At 34.4% G+C, this 20,487-nt stretch overlaps 1 protein-coding gene across 1 annotated transcript; it reads left to right on the top strand.

Annotated features, from left to right (window-relative positions):
• Positions 1–1,378: 1,378 nt before the first annotated feature.
• On the top strand, positions 1,379–19,617 carry LOC127861881 (uncharacterized peptidase C1-like protein F26E4.3). Its single transcript, XM_052400595.1, has 11 exons — positions 1,379–2,108; positions 11,439–11,505; positions 13,141–13,257; positions 13,504–13,618; positions 14,396–14,513; positions 15,305–15,455; positions 15,939–16,101; positions 16,840–16,885; positions 17,887–18,013; positions 18,348–18,390; positions 18,774–19,617. The coding sequence occupies exons 1-11, from the start codon at positions 1,790–1,792 to the stop codon at positions 19,032–19,034; spliced, it is 1,527 nt and encodes a 508-aa protein (XP_052256555.1). The 5' UTR covers positions 1,379–1,789; the 3' UTR covers positions 19,035–19,617.
• Positions 19,618–20,487: the final 870 nt, after the last annotated feature.

The following is a 20,487-nucleotide window of genomic DNA, read 5'->3' as shown; positions in this document are numbered from 1 at the left end:
CATCTATTATGCCATCCGTTCGCCGTCAGAATAGTGTACACAAATGCATTTTGTTCAGACATGTCCACGCTAATTAAGTAACCTCTGGGCACAATTCCTTTCCGCCCCGCGTTATTACATAACTTAGATACAAGTGCGATTCATAAAACCTTTAACGTGTGCATACAATTTCCTCTATGAATCGCCTTTCCACTAACATAGTGACTTTCACCACCATGGGATTAGGACGGAGTGACGAAGAAAGTACAAAAAAACAATCGGAGTGAATTGGACATTTATTGCAAAATGTCGTAAACTTGAACAAAAACATCTAATTTAATCTAAATGATAAATGACAAGTTCCCTTCTACCCTGCTGGGCAAGGAAGAAAACCGAAAAACGTGAAACGTTTCGCGCCCGCCCAGCTGGAACCGATTACATTTATGGCATAAAAGATTGACATGCAAAACGCATGCATGCTGAAGAAGTGTCATATCAGAATGTGTGCATTTTATAACATCTTATATAATAATTTTCTAAATAAAATGACAAATAAAAATGACAGGAAAGTTAACATCATATGAAATTAAGCAGCATATATACCTTAAAATAATTACATATACATGTATACGTATGTTCTTACACAAATATGATGTGAACATCTTTCTCAATAAATCAAGTAAACATGAACAAAATGTACTATGCAGATTTATTTTTTTTAAAGACTGAGTGACCATAATAGTTCGATACTGCGGTGGGTTGAATCAATAGCTAAGCTGTGTATTACAAAGATGTTAGATGGCGCCTGTATTATGCTTTATACTTCTATACACTATTATACGATGTCACGGAGCTGACATTCGGAATATTTTTCTGCACGTTGACACGTGAAGTTATAACGTGTTCGCATTCATGTCTTCAGGTGTTTAAGTGCAAGTCTGCAACTCCTCTCACTACGCGCCCTATTTTGGACCACTTCATTTTTCGCTTTATTGCGTCCATACAAAATTGGTGGAAATGAATCCCTATTATTTCTCTATGAAAAATTATTTGTACAGATTAATTGCATTTAACAACGTTATTTTGTAAATAAAAATATAAACTATGGGCATTATTTGTCCGCAACATCATTAAATTAACACAGCTACATTTAAACACCATGTACACCGATATAAACAAAATATTGGCCTGGATTTTTTTTAACAATTGCTTTCAGCCAATTGAGCTTTTAATTGAAATTACCCTGCAACGAAATCATATCCGATTGAGGCCATACCCGTTTATTTTATTTATTTCATTGAAAAGATGCACATAATCACGTGAGATCCTAAGGTAAACCTAAGAATTATTTTTGGATGTCTCCTCCGTGCCACCGTACTACCAAGTCTGCTCATTTAAAACAAAAGGGACATAGATAAAGTCGCTTTTCAGACATCGTTACGTATTTCAGTGGGTTTATATTGGTAATGATAAGGGATGGGACAGCTGAATAAAAATAGTAAATGGCGGCATGGATGAACGGTGTTTTGAAATTATTAGCAAAAGTGGAGGCAATAACGAAAGTTTTGTTTGTAAAATTATTTTAGCTACCTACTGTTTATAAATAAATGACATACTTTGTGTTGCGAGTGCAATGTTCGATTAAAATAAACTGGGTCAATTAGACATTGATTGTGCGGCTATGATTCGCGATAAAGTGTTAATTGAACACATGTTCTTATTATTAGCGTTTGCTATGATAAAAAATACATATGGATTACATATTCAATTGATTCTGTTTAATGCATATTAAAAAACGCTTATCAATAAAATGGTGCATACAACACGTTGTGGAATAATAATGGTGTTTATTGCGTTGGAAATAACTGTGGCATTTTCGGAACGATTAACAGGCGTAAGGTCCTTAAACCGCCCAAGGCGCGCCATAGAGTGGGGACCGGATATCGCCGGTCCATTCTGCGCTAAGCGGGCGCCGCGGTGCTGCCCGGACCGACTGGACGAGTGCTCGGTGCCCATCTTGGACACGCTTTGTTACTGCGACGACTTCTGCGACCGGGAACGTAGCGACTGCTGCCCGGACTTTCAATCCGTATGCCGCCGCCGGCCTTCTCCACCTCCTCCGATACGAGGTAAGTTCTTGAAGGAGCACTCTCGTCTTACTTATACGTGACATCTGTTCTAAAAAATCATATTGGTCGTACGTTTTCAAAGACACGCATCTGACGCGCCTTTTCGCCACAAAGTTTAGTGCAATGCAATTCTCTATTTGTTAGTTGATGTCCTATATTTTCTATTCGTGGAATTAAAAACTGAATGCATTAATTTGATATCATATGTACGAGTATTTATTATAATAGGATGTATCACATTTAAATCGATCTAGATGATTCGGGTCGCGATGAACCTCAACATATTTGATATGTTATATAGACCAAATAGTTTTACTGATTAACCATAAAACCTCTCTACGGGGTTCACTTTCACTGTTACTATAAATAACGCTATGCACGTACTCATGACATATATTTGAAGCTTAAAATGTTTAGAAGTCAGATAAAAACGCAAGTATATCCGTTCATTTAACGTACTATTTCTTTCACATAAGGTTATACAAGCTTTAGTTTAATGCATGCATACATATGTCAGCTAGTTTAACAGCAAAACATAATCGTTACCGAATGTAAAATTTTGAATACAAATGGATCCATACAGATATCATTCGGTTGTCTTTTTGCATATTTTGCAATTGAATTAAAGCCACACACATTGAAATGAAATACATGTTAATCAATACATATTGATGCAATTTGAAAGTGTGCAAAATTGTCATTAAATCTATAGCCTAGTCAGCAAGCTATTTTTTTATTGTAAACCCGAAAGTAGGATTTCTATACGTAAACGTCCATTTCGACAAACGCGATTAGTTTTAAGTTTTAAAGCGCAAAAAAATGGATTTCTACCTTGATACTACCAGATATATTCTAATTGGCATAGATAAAATTAAATCTATAGACTAGTTAGCAAGTTATTTATTATTTTTCAAACGGTTACGCTTTAAATACCGCAAGTAGGAATTCTAGACGTTTCGTCCATTTCGACAAACGCGATTATTTTTAAGTTTTAAAGCGCAAAAAGACGAATTGCTACATTGTAACCACCAGATATATTCTTATTAGCATATATAAAATATGTTTGTTATTTATACTTAAATTTACTATGCCAAATGAGTTGTTGGGCTTTAATCGCTGACAGAAAAAAATCTCTACTCTTGTTTTTGTAGTTACACAATTTCTGTATAGAAAAGTAGCATAGTAAATGGAAAACACGGTTACTGTCATGTTTTTTTGTGTACGTTAGCAAGAGCATATACTTATTTAATAAGCGTGGGTGTGCAGGCAAATATTTTATCATACATTACATTAAGTAATTGAAAATGTGTTTATTGCTCGAGCTCTTTTACAATTAGTTTCTTTTTTATAGTATAGTGGTAAAAAGTCACTTTTTAAAGAATTAAATCAGTGAAGCACACGTACCAAGACGTCTTGAAATAGATTTTTAGCTTGTACAGTCCAACCTCTCCAAGCGACCACCTTTTAATAGAGACCACCTCTTCATAAAGACCACAACGATTTCCTCACGAACGATTTCACTATATATTGTACCTGCGAATAAAGCCCACCTGCGAACAAAGACCAATGACCGCCATTTTACATTCCTTAATGTCCGTTGTGATACCTAACAAAGACCACTTCAATCATAACAATCAACGATTGCGCAACTTTCAATAACAAAAATGGCCACCATGACGCTGTGATAGTCACGTGATAAACATCTAACCAGTAGACTCGTCAGTCGCTATGGAGATATTGGCAAGTGAAAGTTTATACGTGATAGGTTTTCAACTCAAATGTTTACGATTGACTAAACGAGTTTTTATTTGCAATTAAATACACACAATCATTTTAAAAGTTGTCTTTAACCTCAGAAGAAGAGCTAATGTATTAATGTAAACTTAATATTATAGGTAGATTCCTACAACAAATTACTTTTTTCTTTACGTTTCCCCCTTAACCGTTTGAACAGTATAAAAAAGCGCAAGTAAACTGCTGTCAGCTATAAGTGACGTAAGTTATCTGTGCGTCTATTTACATTATAATAATGTAAATATTAAACAATGTTTCTTATGAATGTTAGATAAAGGGGCCTTTTCACATATTTTGGCACGTATTGAATTTTGTCGTTAAATGCTTCATATTGATGAATTTAAACATGGGACCTAAAATCTCCAGTAAAAAACAATAATACGATAAAAAAAAGAGAGAAAAAAAGTAATCACCAACTGGGCTCGAACCACTGACCCCTGATGTCCTGGAATAAAAAATGTCTGCCGCTTAATAGACCACTCGGCCATCCGTGTTCATGCTATGAAGCATTTTTTACTTTAAATAAGCAATCCACGTATTTTCACAAAATATAACGACAACATGAGAATTTTCCAAATTATTCAATCGTTTCGCGTTGCAACGCTTTATAATTTTCAGGTTTTCAAATCGTCAAAAGATGCATACAATGGATAGTTTAGAGCATGGTAAATGTTCAGTATTACTATTTCCTCACAAATATCATAACTAAAACGAAAATTGCGAATCTGCAACAACTTGTTTTAATTTTGTCAATTTACCAAAACGTTAAAAGGCCCCTTTAATACTTTGTAAATTACAAAAATGAACATATCAACGACGTAATGACACAAGCAAACATCATATCGATTATGTCTATTCCCAACACATTTCTGAATGTAACCTTATCTGATTTATGAAACCTTTTATAATGAGTGCATGTACATTTAATTAAACAACGTTCAAATCAATTCAGTAAATGGGTCACTATGAACCTGCAATTTGATACGATATCATGTCCACATTGTTTTACAGATTAGACACATGCGTTTCGGCGGGGATTCGCATTTTATGTTACAATAGAAAACTTGCAATTTTAACTCACACACATATTCGAAATCTCTATTTAACATTCTTGTTCAGTAAATTTCAAGTTAACCAAGCCACTATTATCGATTGTAGCAAAAATGATCGCAAAGTTTACAGTTATTTCGTGAAATAAAAACATGTTCGAAAGCTCAACCTGGACAACCAAGAAACGTGTAGGGTTGGCGCAAAACATGAGCATCTGTCGGGTAAGTGAAAAAAACATCTCTTTTACGCCTAAGCATCAACATGATTCAAGTAAGAAGTGTTGTATGCATGTGTTAGATGAATTCAAAACAAAGTATTTCCAAAACCACATGTTGACTGGGTTTGTTTCTGAGTTGTTAAGCAATTTAATTTTCGTTCAGTTTGTCCTTTCATTCGTCCGTCTGTCATTATGTCTGCTACTTGATAAATCATTATAGCTGTACATGTGCAATTATTTGAACGGATCGACGATACAGTCATGCAATATAATAATTACTTTGTTTCACGAATATCTCATTTGCTTATTTACGATATAAATTGTGTGCAAAAAGTATATAATGATGGCATATATACGTAACTTACAATCATGTAAACTAGAATTGTTTAAATGGGTGTATGGTGTACTAGACTATCATCCATTACTTAGCCCAACTGGATTGCTTTCGCTGTAAATCACCTTATACAGTTTGAAATATGATCACTCCGTGCTATGTGTGTGCACATTCTTATCGTGCATTTGTTATTAGCAATTAATGAGGTATTGCATGTGCTTTGTGAGTATTTAAGCGAGAGCTTATGCGCCTTGAACATGCCACGTTTGCAGGATTTAGATTAAGAAGTAAACACCTACAACTTTGAATCGGTGCATGACCTGTTTGACATTTTTTTGATATATGGCGGCGGTTTATTTGCACGATTGTTAAATTGCAAAACATGCAATTTCAAGTTACAGGGCTTTTTTTTAGCTGATTTTACCGCTTTTGTTCGGTCATATTCACCACGGCAAGTATTTTTTAAACAAATCATATCCCGAAATTTCCAAATGACAGGTTGACTTTCAAGTGTTTGGAAATGTCATAGCGTGATATTTACAGTTACGTTCATAGACAGTCAATAAATAGCTTTCTCTCTGTCACGAAATGTCAATGTAGCTACGGTTCGGTCATATTCTGCCTGATGATATACGCCGCTGCAACATATACATATGTACAACTCTTTAATTTGGGAATGATTTTGATTACCCATCTGATGATTTTGCAATTCGAAGAAATTCTAAAGATGAACATTATAATAATTTTGGTTTATCACTTATAGAATTATGTTGTACATTTGATATCCATATTTTAAATGGTCGTCTTTTTGGTGATAAAGATGGTAATTTTACTTGTTTTGCTAATAATGGTGCAAGTGTCGTTGAATATATGATTGCGTCATCAAGTCTGTATAGATAAATCCTGACTTTAAAATCAGGGATAAAGATAACTCTGATCATTTTCCACTTATTTGCCAATTATGTTTTGAATCAACACAAACAAATTATTCAACAAGCAATATTTGCCATTCAAATGTGCGTTTATGGCAGCAGTTTATTTGGAACGATGATTTTAAAGACGATTTTTATAATAAATTTTGTATTAATTTCCGTTTTTTTTTAAGAAAAATTAAGAAATCGTAACGATCGTACTTTAAGTTCGTATATAAATATATTTCAAACTGGGAAAATATGAAGTCAAATTCTAAATTTTATTTTACTACCTCACAACCTGAATGGTGGGATCATGCATGTCATATTGCTAAAATTGAAAAGTCACGAGCTTTACGATATTTTAGAATTACAAATGATAGACAAGATCTAATGACATAAAAGGCTAAAAATATTTTCAAATCTATATGTTTAAACAAACAAGACATATAATCTGAAAAAAAGCGAAATGACCTAGTAAGTTCCCGGAAAAAAATTCTAAAATGTTTTGGAAAACTTTAAAAGGAAACCGTAAACATCAAGAAAAGAGTATAGACCTAACGCAATTGCATGATTATTTAAAATTTATTTATAAATAAAGAAAGCAATTCCCAAGAGCAAGATGACATCAGTTTTGAAAATATTCAATACGATTGTAGTAGTTTAAACGCACTCATTTGTAACCAAGAAATCATTGATAGCATACGTCACTAAAATCAAATCGTTCAGGGGGACCTGACGGAATTTGTATTGAAATGTATAAATTTAATATTAATTATATATTGCCTTTTTAAATCCACTTTTTATTGAGATTTTTTATTCATGTATTTTTCATAATAATTGGAGCGAGAGTATAATTACTCCACTACATAAAAAAGGATCTATTACCGAGCCTAATAATTACCGTGGTATCTCACTTATAGACAACATATGTAAAATCTTTTGACATATATTAAGTAATAGATTGACCATATGGTGTGACACTTTTGGTGTTATAGATGAGTCACAGGTAGAATTTAGAAAACAATATACAACATCAGATAACATTTTTACAGTAATGGCGCTCTGTCAAAAATATTTATCTAAGAAAAAAGGTCGTTTTTATTGTATTTTTCTAGATTTTGCAAAAGCATTTGATAGCATACAACATCAAAAATTGTGGAATGCTTTTGCAAGAAAAAATGTTAATGGTAATTTTTTGGTTATTCTTCAACCGATGTATAGCAAAAGTTAAAATCATGTGTTAAGGTTAATAACAGATTGACGGAATTTTTCCCGTGTTATATTGGAACGAGGCAGGGCTGTATGACAAGTCCCATAATTTTTTCAATTTTCATATCTGCACTCAAAATGTGATCATGGTATATATGTTTCTGAATATAAAAAAATGAGTTAATTGCTTTAATGTTTACTGACGATGTTTCCATTTTCTCTGATAACATCATACGTCCGCAAAGGCAAATACATTCCATTGAACAATTATGTTAATCTGTTGATTTGGAAATTGATCTTGATAAAACAAAAATCATCGTGTTTAGAATTGGTGGTGTTGTTAAACAAACTGAAAAATGGACATATTGTGGAGAAAATATTGATATTGTCTCATCTTATAAATATCTTGGTGTTCATTTTACGCCAAAACTTCTTTGGTCAAAAACTCAAGAAATGTTAGCACTGTAAGGTATAAAATCAATTGCTTGTATATTTCGATATCCACGTAAAAATGTTAAAAGAGTTAGATGATGCAGGTAGAAGGAGCTAGATATATATCAGAGAATTACTATTTAGTTACGGATTTGGTTATGTTTGGTTTGCTCAAGGTGTTGGGCATGAAGACAATTTTATACATCTGTTCAAAACACGAATAAAAGATTGTTATCTTCAAGTATAGAAATCAAAAATTGATAATTCTCCTAAAGCATTGCATTATAGATTTTTAAAAACCGATTTGTACTGTGAACCATATCTAAATATTAATTTGTCTTTTGTTTTAAGGAAAACTTTGTCAGGTTTGCGTTGCTCAGCACAGGATCTCATGATTGAGAAAGGTCGCCACTTATCAATAGATACCATTTAAGATTTTGTCCATTTATGTGTGTAAAAAATAATATAAACGTATTTGAAGATGAATACCATTTCTTTTTTAATGAATACGAAACATTTAGGCAAACATTCTTCAAATCTGACTAGTTAAGAAACCGATCTCATCAAATGTTTTATACTATCTTATGCTTAAAAGATGAACAAAATATTATAAATATCGCTAAGTTTTTGCATAACTCGATTGTCACAAGAAAAGAAACCTTAAACTAACATACTTGAAATAGATTGTTGTAATGCTCTTTCTTACTTTTTAATCATGTGTATAGAGTTATCATTTGAGAAACTTTTTCTATTCTAGCATTAGTATATTAAATGTTTTACATAAATAAAGTGTATAACAACACACTTAAATGTTCTTAAATGTATGATTATGTATCACTCTGTTTGACATATTTTCATGTAAATGCTGTATTTTGGGACAGTGGCCTATATTACCTAATAAACATGTCTATGTTTATGATTACACAATATATTCTTCAATTGTTTTATTTGATCATAAATGGTAACCCATACACATTATTTGACAATCTTAATGCAGTTATAATATGGTAATTTAAATTGACATATATATTATTTTTTAATTAAACATTTCTCAGATATGCAGAACAGGTCAATATATTATATCCCTTTTCATATAAAAGACCTTGACGTTTTGGGGGGAATTCTATCATCCAGTGTGAATTCACCCATGCAGGCTACTGCAGTTATTGTCTGTAGCAGTATCGTTATGAATGTTAGTACAAATTTATATAGATTCACTTTTCGTATGCACACAGTATCGATAGCAGAACTCAAGCGTTTTACAATCGTCAATTGAGGTTCTATAACTGTGTAATCGCGAGTTCTAAACTAACCGGATGCATGCTTTGAAAATCTGTTTATTTGCAATCTAAAGATCTAAATATTTTCTTGTTTTTCTAAAGAAATATGCGTATGGAAATGTGTAGTTTTAATAATCGAATATATAAGGAGGAAATATACATAGCATGCGCCTCTTTTAAGTTAACTTATTTCAATAAAGATTTTGAATGATGCAGCCAATTAGTTTATTGGTTACTCTTAAAAAAATAAGACCTGGCAATACTTTGGTTCACATTTAATTCTTTTAGTTCGTGTATGAATATGTGTTACTGTTATCATTCAATACCTTAAGGGATTTATTTAAGTTTAAACAAATAAAAGTAAATGGAAGTGAGCTGTATTCCATGAAAAACAGACGAAACAGCCTTGATTTCTTCGTCATTTGGAGAACAATACCTCAAATATGAATAAAGAGGATACACAAACAATTCAACATAGCAATCATTAGACACAACAATACGTGGCTTCTCACAATCAATTTACATGAATGAGGATTTATTTGCAAACTCGTATAAAGTTGATTAATATGAAAAGTTCAATTCTTTAAGAAATGAAGAGAAAATATTGTTTTTTCCGAGTCTGATTCTGGAAGATATATAAATATATATAACACGGATTAGTTGATGGCATAGTAAAGAGGATCAGTAAACATCATATTAGACATACTGCTGTAGATAATCTCGGATTTCTTTCCTTTGTGATACAACAATTCCAAATCAGCGCCAACCTTGATAAAAACCTACAGAAATGTTACTGTGGCTGGAAAATCTGGGATGCAGTATGTAAACCTTCTCGTTCAGAACAGCAACCACAGCAAATCAATTTGCATTCTTAACATATCAAGAAAGGTCAATTTATAAACTGTTAAGATACTTTTCATCCGGTTAAATTGTTTTGAAATATATTACGATTTAATATGGAATATAATCATGTTATAATGTTTTGACCAGTCTTATAAGGTTTCATTTACATATTCTTTACATATATTTATAAACATTGTTATATGAAATTGTTGATAATGTAATTCTTATTTATAAGATAATAATGATCAAAACACACGAAGCAATGTCTCTGGGTTAAAGTTGGTAAATAACTTTAATTGACGAAAAAAGCATTTCGTATCATAAATAAGAATCTGGTATTTATACTAATCATACATTATTTTATGTAATACTATCCAAAATGACATTTAATGATGGGATCAAATTTTTGCATAAACTGTATTGTATGTCATACTATACAGACTTTTCACTTAACAACTGAAGTGCAGTGAAAATACTTCATAATTAAACAGCAATTAATGTTTTTTGAAAAAGAAAAGATGTATGGGAATTTATTTCAATTTATGAAATGTTATTAAATTAAATCCAATGAATGTGACTTTCAATACTTGTAACCAGAAATTATATTATTTAGTTTACATTGCTTACGTTTTTACGATTTTATTTTGTAGAAAAAATCTCTTCGACTGGACTTAACAATGCAAATACATATTTGACATTTAAGTAAATAATACAGTTTTCTTGATTGATACGCGCGAAAGTGTATGAGGGTATTATATATCCTGGTGACTCAACGTCGCATTTACCCGACCTTTACATGTGTTTATTCTCCGTGAAAAGATCTTTTAGTCAAAAGACCGGTCTGTGCTACCATTTCACGCTATATCTATTTACATTAAGCTTTTTTCCCCCTCAATGTTTAACATTTATCCGAGACAAATTATTGTTTCACGTGTATTTTCCTTTCCAAATTTTGCATTGATAACACGAAGTATTATTAACAGTTTATAGAAAACTTACTCTCATTAAATCCATTCAATGCGAATCTGTCCATTTATTTGCATCTCACGTCACACATAGTGTCTTATATCATGCAATCTGCCGACACGCTGACAAGATAAAACGAGTAGATCTATTTTGATTGCGTCCAACGAATATAAAAAAGTAGCGTGAATAATACTTGTTATATAATAAATAATGCTTTAGAAATATGGCATGTTATCGAAAAATTGTATTGAACAGGATCTTATCATACATCCATCATTTATATCGTTTCAGCTCCCTGCGAGTACAATGGTAGATACTACCGACAAAATGAGCAAGTGAAGATTAACTGTAACCTGTGGTGAGCTATATAATAATAACCGAAAAAATATTAAATGTGTAAAACAATATTACCTCGTACACACACTTTACGAATGACGAGATAATACATGCATTAGTTAAATATAAATTCATTTAATGCCATGTCTATAGCATTATGGAAATTTGATGCAAACTTTTGCTAAAATTCATGAATACATTAAATTGTATCTCACCGTTACCATGCCATAAGGCGTGTTGAAATGTGTTGATGACAATTACAATAAGTTCAGCAAATGCATTTTTTATCAGTAAGCACACTGTGAAAAGTACAAGACGGCATTGGATTTAAGGTGCTTAAATGCTTTGTCTTCCAGGCAACAGAGTTCAATTTTTGTTATACGTATGATGCGATTATTCGAATATTTGATTGAATAAAAAACGAGTTTTTGACAATATTCCATCTCCTCCGGACATATGAACTGTCCAATAGTGTATAATTTAGGTGGGCGTCTGCCCCTCCGCACATTTGACCTGTAAATAAGTGTATTTTCCTGTCAGACTTATGTCGTTCTGGACATTTGAAATACTAAATAGTTTTTTTTAAGGCGGCATTTAAACAATGACATTTTAACTCTCTAATAGAGATTTATCCAGACGGACCCATGTCCCTTAAATAGTTGACAGTGCATGCGTTAGAAATTATCTAAACAATCTCACACCCTCTTTAAGATTTTACCTCAGAAGTATTTAATATGAAGGGAAGCTGATTCCTTCTGATTCCAACTTCCAATTGAAAAACTTAGATGGTCAAACATAGAACGTTGTAATAGACTATGCACTTTATGTAACGCTCGCGAAGTTGGTGACAAATATCATTACCTCTTTAAATGCACTGTATTCAACGAATCACGAAAAAAAAACTTATGCCTCGAAAATATATAATAAAGAGTAATTGCCTAAGTGTTGACGCCTTAATGAACGTAAAGAACAATCACATACTATTGAATCTAGGTAAGTTCTTAAATGAAGGTTTGAACAGAATGCATTAGCCAACCGGCACACAACAAGTTATTGTCTATGTTTTGTTGATATTTTGTTTGCATAATTATCGCATTAGATTATTTCTAATATGTTCATAAGCTTGTTTACTGTTGATGTTTGTGTATATTATAAATATTCACACACATCATAATAATTGTGTATACCCGCAGTCTGTCCTGTATCTTGTATTTGTATTTGTATTATTGTACCTCATATCGCATTTGTAAATGTGCTGAGTGTAAAAATAAACTGGTAAACTGGTAAACCTTCCCGGACACTAGGGGGCTACTAATTACGCACTATACATTTGAGCCTCGCTCTGTGAAAAATGGGTTTAATGCATGTGCGTAAAGTTTCAACCCAGATTAGATTGTGCAGTTCACACAGGAGGCTAATCAGGGACGACACTTTTCGCCCAAACTTGATTTTGCTGAGAAGCGACTTTCTTTAAACGGAAAGTGTCATCCCAGATTAGCATGTGCGGACTGCACAGGCTAATCTGGGACTGCACTTTACGCACATGCATTAAACCCCCTTTTTCACAGAGCACGGTCCATTAAAACTAGTCCAAATGTATATAATATTAATGATCAAAAGCACACATACTACAAGTGGTCTATGGTCTATGTTTCAGTCGATGTGTAAGAGACATCACCAGTACCAACGGGTACTCGTTTCAATGTGGAAACAATGTGTGTCTCATACAAGAGGATGTTATAGACACCGTCAACAAGTACCCAAACAAATACGGGTAGGTATTACGTCATGTTACCTTAATAATGGTATCCGACATATTAGAACGTAACATGCAAGTCGTTCTATAACCCTGGTAAAAAAGCATCAATTGATCCTTTTCTGAATTCCAAATATCGACTAAGATATGCTTCATACTGTTTTTGCTCCTAGTTTGCTGTTTATGTAACTTTCATGCAATGTTGTTCTTGTGAAGATTACAGTACCCTTGGAGGTGACTGCTGTAATGTGTTTGCTTTTGCAGATGGCAGGCGAGCAATTACTCTCAGTTTTGGGGCCTCACGCTCGAGGAGGGGCGTCGATACCGGCTGGGAACCAACAAACCGGATGAACCTGTAATAAACATGTCGAACATTGAGGTTAGATGATTAAAGCAGCCCATCCACAATCAATATAATTGTCAATTTTTAATAAAATTGATAGTGAATGGATGTTATTGAAGATTGAGTCAATGTATTGAAGAAAATCAGAGATCTCAAATATTTATTGACTGATTGTCAATTGTATTGACGAGTGTTTTGCACCTTTCAATAATATTTAATCAATATTTATACATTTCTATATGTAGTCTCGTCAAAATTTCCATACAGTCAACATGGCTAAAGGGCAAAAAATATTCTGTCAATATTATTGAGTCAGTGAAATTGACAATGATATTGTGTGTGGATGGGCCGCTTAAGGGCAAGCATAAAAAATTGTTATCTATGCACTAAATTAAATAATTGTTCAAATATTTAGGTTTACGCGCTTTATTATATGGTGGTTTGACTCGATGCAAAAAAGCATATAACAGGAGAAACATCGATGTTGATTTGTGTCGTATTTTGGTGATGATAATTATACAGTACTTTACATCATGTCCTTATTTACTTTAATGCAGACATCATATTTAATGTGGGGTATGGCTCGACAGCACGAACGTTTAAGTTTACTGTAAACCTGTGAAATATGTGCACAATTTAAACTGAAAACAAATATAGGACACGATTTCAGAGCGTAAGTTGTGCAAATAGAGTCTACGAATAATAGGTAAATTTTTGTAAACTATTTTGAGTACAAAACACGCTCTGAAAGATACACAACTTTGTCACTTTAGTAAAATTAATCAAACCTGTTCTGTTGTGTCCACATTTCAGGTACTGAACGATAAAAGTCTGCCGCGGGAGTTTGACTCCCGGAAGAAGTGGCCTGGCTGGGTACACGGGGTCCGTGACCAGGGCAACTGTGCAGCATCTTGGGCATTCTCTACAACCGGTCAGGAAACAACAGAAATACGATCATTTTTGCTGAAAGAGACGTGTTTACATGTTATCTTATTCTGAAAATGTCTTACATGTTATAATAAGAAAACTAAGAAACCTGTTATATTGGAAAAATATTATCATAAACTTATTATGAAACTACATGTAATAACATGAAAAAGTCGAATAATGTATGCTTATGTTTGTCTCATTCTAAGATTGGAACCCGAGACCATTCTGAGCAAACTAAAGCGCGCTACGACCTGTCTTTCAAGCATTTGCAGTCGCAAAGTAGTTTAAAGGCTGCTTAAGTAATGCTCGTATTGAACAAGGATTAATTACAACGTTACAATTTTCATATTCTGTCTTTTTCGATTTATGTTTATCAATAAACGAAGCATTATTTTTTCCATGAGCGATATTTCATTTGGTTGGACCTTATTCATTTTTGCATCTATGACTTTTCTTACTAAAATCAAATTGCCTGTCTGTGAACAAGTACCTTTAACGAGTTTTATTCCAGTTATTTTAAAATCAAAATCCCTCTTAGACTTGTAGTAAAATATGTCCGTTTCGGGCAAAATGAACCACTATGTTAATTTTCAACAGTGTATGAAACTGGGGTTTTCTGCATAAAAAGGTGACTCTAGTATCAACCTTACGTTCTTTTAGTATAAAAATTGCAATTGAGTTTACACATGATCGAAGATAATAGATACAAACTTATTAATCCTTAAATGATAATAACGTTAACAAGTGATCGAACATCATGACTACAACGTATTTATCCTTATACCGTTGCAGCGCTGGCAGCTGATCGACTGTCCATTGAGTCCCGGGGCGCCATGGTGTTGGACCTGTCCCCACAGAATCTGCTCTCATGTAGTGATAACAACCAGGGCGGTTGTCTGGGCGGTAACCTTGATAGCGCCTGGTGGTTCCTGAGACATCGAGGGTAACGTAATTACAGTGTTTTGTTAATTGTATCCGTCGAAGATGAGAAGCAAAGGCGTTACGTATTTATTATGCCAAATAATGTAGTGAAACATGTGAATTTACTATTAACAGATGCAAGTAAGATGTTTTTTTCATTTCTTTGAGGTCAGGGCTGTGATGTGATGCAATTTAATTGGGTTTAATCTTTTGTCCAATATGTCAGCTTTGTTTTTGTCTCGTTAGGAAAAGTGTGTTTTTTTTTACAAAAATGTAGGCCTTTCTGGATTAATTATATAATAGAACTCGCAGTGGGATTTACACGGGTCTGATTAGGTTTGTTTGACCCTGCAAAACTGTGAAAGGGGAATATCCCGCCTTGTCAAATAACATAAAAGTGGTTTCATCCGACCGGGACATTTTCCGGCCAACACGCTCTAAGTTACGCGTGCAATACTTGCCAATACAAATTCCACCAAATGCAAAATGAAGTTCTGTGCCCCAGGGTGACGACGGAGGCCTGCTACCCCTACACCAGCGGGGTCAACGGCAAGAACGGCACATGTCTGGCACGTGACCTGCAGCGGGATCGTTGGTGCCCGGCCGGCCGACAGACCCGGGACAAGCTGATATACGAGGCCACGCCCCCATACAAGATCTCGTCATCGGTAATCGCGGCGTGTAATTAATCTTTAATACGTTATTATATTTAGATACAGAAACGACCTAAATAAAAAAGCAAGGCGGTTGACTTACCCACATGATGACTAACTTAACTGGAAAATAGACTGATGAATAAATCATTAATGTTTTTATCAAAATCTATAGAACTTATATACACTAACAAGAAACCAGCTTTTAAAATTGAAAGGTGTGAATGAGTAAAAAGATAAAACTCGTGGATATAATTAATTAAAAGGTACAGGTATTTACCTCCTGATCAGAATGCATTCAATGTCACACCAGCGTTCGCTTGCAAAAGGTGGAGTACTCAGTTTATGCATGACTTATATAATAAAAGGAATATCGTAGAACTACTGTATGAACTGAGATAAATAAATGAATATCTTGAAATTACTTATATTAACTGAGATAATTAAAGGAATAACTTAATATTACTACTCCATGAACTGAGAGGCTTTAATGGATAACTTTTGATTAAGTGAGATGATATAAGGAATAGCTTGGATTAACTTATGTATTAACTGAGATAATTGAATAAATACAATGTAGTATGGAATTACTATTCAATCTGTAAAGTGTTTAATTGTTCGGGTTTACATTAAGTGACATAGAAAGCAAAGTTATTTGCATCTGAATTCAAAACTATTATAATTTAAATGCGTTAAACGTAACAAAAGCGAATTTTATAGCTGATGAAAGTATTTGGATACATTATTTTACAGGTAAAAGATATCATGGCAGAAATAGAAATGAATGGACCAGTGCAAGGTATACATAATTTTCTGTATGAATGTCTTAAATGACTGTATGCGTAACATAAAAGATCTGCCTCTACTTCGGAAAAACAATTAGACAATATACCTGTTAATACCGTTTGGTGTCCACATTAACAGTTATCGTTGGTTAAACTTTGTCATTTTAACGTCCCTACCGTAAAGCGGATGTGGATTTAAACATGCCGTTCGTCCATCGGTCTCTTCGTAACACTTTCATGTCTGCTCCTTATGGTCTATATCATTTGAAGCATACCCATGGAAATTGTCTGAAATGTTAAGGCCATAATGACACTTGGGCGATGTGTAGATGGTATGAGTCGCTCATGCGTGGTCAATGTTAAGGTAATACTTCAGGACAAATTTGAACCTCCATTTTCTTCCCTGCTTCGTATCTCATATACTCTTTGAAAGATATCAATGACAATTGGCTTCAATGTTATGGTCACTGAGACGATGTCTGAAACCTCTTAGTCAGTCACGCTTCATTTCTCTTTTAAACATTTGCTATAATGATAAAGCCATCGAGACAATGTACACACGACATGAGACAGTTGTGCCAGATCAAAAGTCAGTTATGCCAGACCTCAAGGTCGAAAGTTGGAGCCTGCCGGATGGTATCCGCTCTATTTCCCCAATAACCATTAGAGGATTTCCACGAAACTTCGCCAACATGTTGAAGTCATTTAGACGATGCCCAGAAGGCATGAGTATGTCACACCGGCGTAAAACTTGAAGGTTATTGTATAGACTATCTTTCCTATATGCTTCGTATCTGCTTTACCTATTGAAGGATACTCATAACAAATGAATGCCTTTTAGTAGACGACCGAAATTCATCAGTCAATCACGCTTACCCAAAGTCATGGTCAACACTTCAAAGGCGAAATAATATTGGCGGGATATTTAGGTGTCTCTTGTACTGCCTTGTTATTATTATCTACACGAAAACACTGCAATGTACACACAAACAGCTATGATTGTGTTTTGCCACAGCGACGTTCCGTGTTCAGGACGACTTCTTCATGTACCGGTCTGGGGTCTACAAGTACTCACGCACGGGCTCGGTCTCCGCCTTCCAGGAGGACGATAGAATGCTGTACCATTCCGTCAGGATCATCGGGTATGTGCTGTCGTCTCAACTGGTTGATTTGAATTGCATCCAATTGTTTTTGCATTTAGTTTTCGCCCTAATCGTGTTGAACATAAAATACTTAACCCATTTATGCCTAGCGTCTAGAAAAAAGGCATTGGCAAACAGCGTTGACCCAGATGAGACGCCGCATGTTTGCTTAAAGGAATTTCTGTAAGAAATATTTTAAATATAGAAAAAATATACTAGACATCCCTAATTTTGGAAATAAATTGATCCAATTTAGAAGGATGTGAGAGTCTACTAGGCATAAATGGGTTGAACGTTTAAATTTAACAAGGCCATTGAATGATTTATTTTTCAGTTGGGGCGAGGAGGTGATAAGTCAACGCCTGGTGAGATACTGGGTAAGTTGTGTGCATACAAATCATGCAGACAATAAGTTTTGACGTGTTTCTTTAGCATATGTTTTCTTAAGTTCCATGTTTGCATACCCGTTATTTTCGCTTTTTGTTACTTAATATAATATAGAGATCAATAAGATAGCTTGCGCTCGGTATATATTTTGTCCGTCATTTAATAATATATGGAACTGTTCCATGTCTTTAATATCTTCATTATTGCAAAATTGAATTCGACTTTAGTAAAATAGAAGTAATACAAATGGGAACATGAACACATTTTTAATTGATAAAATGGACGCAAATGATTAACCGGTAGTAAAAAACTGGTTACAGTAAATGCGTTGAGGTATGAATTCAGATTTTTGTAAGTTTCCCTTTCTCCGTAGCTGTGCGCAAACTCGTGGGGCACAGCCTGGGGCGAAGGTGGCTACTTCCGGATCGTGAGGGGGTCAAACGAGTGCGAGATCGAGTCCTTCGTGCTCGGTGTCTGGGGCAAGGTGGAGGCGGATACGGTGCTGAGGGAACTACTCAACGTATTCCGCGCGGAACGTCTGCAGGCGCGCACTGAACTGGAAAGAAGTAGAGGCAGACGACACTTGAGACGTCATCGCAGACGACAGAACAAACGCAAGAAGCAAAAGTCATAATCTGTGTTCATTTTATTTTGTGATAACTTTTTAAAATTGTAATCCTTAAAATTGATGCGAAAAAAGAAGAATTACACCAAATACTACATCAAGTATCGATTTAGGGAGAAAGAACATACTATTAAATGACATGGTTGAAAACAAAACTTCAGAATTTGTAAACGGATGGTTCTGGATTACCCGTATGTGTGTGTCGCATGAAATGCATATGAATGAACTCAGTTGTTTCCACGCCGATTCATGTATTAAATGCTCAACGTCCATTTTACCACAACGTATGGTCAGTAAGCAATTATATGCTACATCACAAGAAATGTATTTAAGCATATATAGAATGATTGATATTTGACGACACATAATGCAAATTCGGTGCCTTAAAGAAACCATGAAATCGGCTTTACATTTGCGGCAGGGCGTAGCATATGGAAATGTCATTATAAGGAGTGGACGGTTTTAAGTGGTATTAAATTTGTTTCCCTTGTAAAGGTATCAACAACTAAAAAAAGCACCTTGGTTTATCTTTTCTCGAAACTGTATCATATGTGCGCTGAATGTGAATAGACCAAATATACGGATAAGTTACTGCACATGTTAAAAGTGTGACCATTCTCGCTTATCTGGCAATATGGCAATAATGCTTTTTACATACTTGTTTTATTTTAAAGGGACCGTCAACCGCGATTGACGAAAAAAGAACAGTTCTAAAATATCATATTTTTTACAATTATTAGTTTATATTGATTAAAATATCACGACTGGTATATTACATTACTTCTTAAGTTTTAATATATTCAGTATATTCCCTAGGCGGCTCCAGGGGGGAAGGGGGGGGGGGCGAACGCGGCGTACGCACCCCCCCCCCCACCCTAAAATCGCCAAAGTAAAGTCAATTCATTTGATGTTTCACACTTAACTAGCTCTAAATCACCTATTTGAACTTGTCAAAGCCTTCAATATCACTAAAATCGTGGAGCTTCTGCAGGGCTTTGCCCACCTGGACCCCCTAAATTATAAACTATGAACTATATTGGCATTATAAGAAGGTATTTTGATGAAAGTATATAAGGCGTGACATGCTCGAAAAGTGGTTGTCAAAGCCTTCAAAATCACTAAAATCGTGGAGCTTACGGGAGGCTTCGCCGCCCTGAACCCCCTAGCAGGGCTTTGCCCTGCACCCACCAGGGACCCTAGCTGGACCCCCAGCAAATCTTTCAATATCCCGCCCCCCCCCCTAACCAGAAATCCTTGAGCCGCCCCTGTATTTCGTAATTAATTTTACTGGGTACAGGTACCAGGTAACTACTAGTTAACTATAAATAACGCAAGTAGATTGATCATCATCGTCACTTGGTAAACCCAGGAATGCAAATTGTGCATGCGTTGTAAATTGTATATATTTTATGAATAGATTGATAAATCTACTTATGTTATTTATAGTGTGTATATCGTTATG

The sequence above is a fragment of the Dreissena polymorpha genome, chromosome 16 (assembly GCF_020536995.1).
Source record: "Dreissena polymorpha isolate Duluth1 chromosome 16, UMN_Dpol_1.0, whole genome shotgun sequence".
Classification (NCBI taxonomy): domain Eukaryota; kingdom Metazoa; phylum Mollusca; class Bivalvia; order Myida; family Dreissenidae; genus Dreissena; species Dreissena polymorpha.
The sequence above is the reverse complement of the archived record's forward strand: the minus strand, read 5'-3'. Positions and strand labels throughout refer to the sequence as shown.

What these genes read in the sequence shown, in the direction of transcription:
- LOC127861881 (XM_052400595.1), top strand. Translation starts at nt 1,790, where the DNA reads ATGGTGCATACAACACGTTGTGGAATAATAATGGTGTTTATTGCGTTG. An exon ending in TTGGGCATTCTCTACAACCG is followed by an intron (nt 14,514 to 15,304) that starts GTCAGGAAACAA and finishes ATACCGTTGCAG; the next exon opens with CGCTGGCAGCTGATCGACTG. An exon ending in CATTCCGTCAGGATCATCGG is followed by an intron (nt 18,014 to 18,347) that starts GTATGTGCTGTC and finishes TTTATTTTTCAG; the next exon opens with TTGGGGCGAGGAGGTGATAA.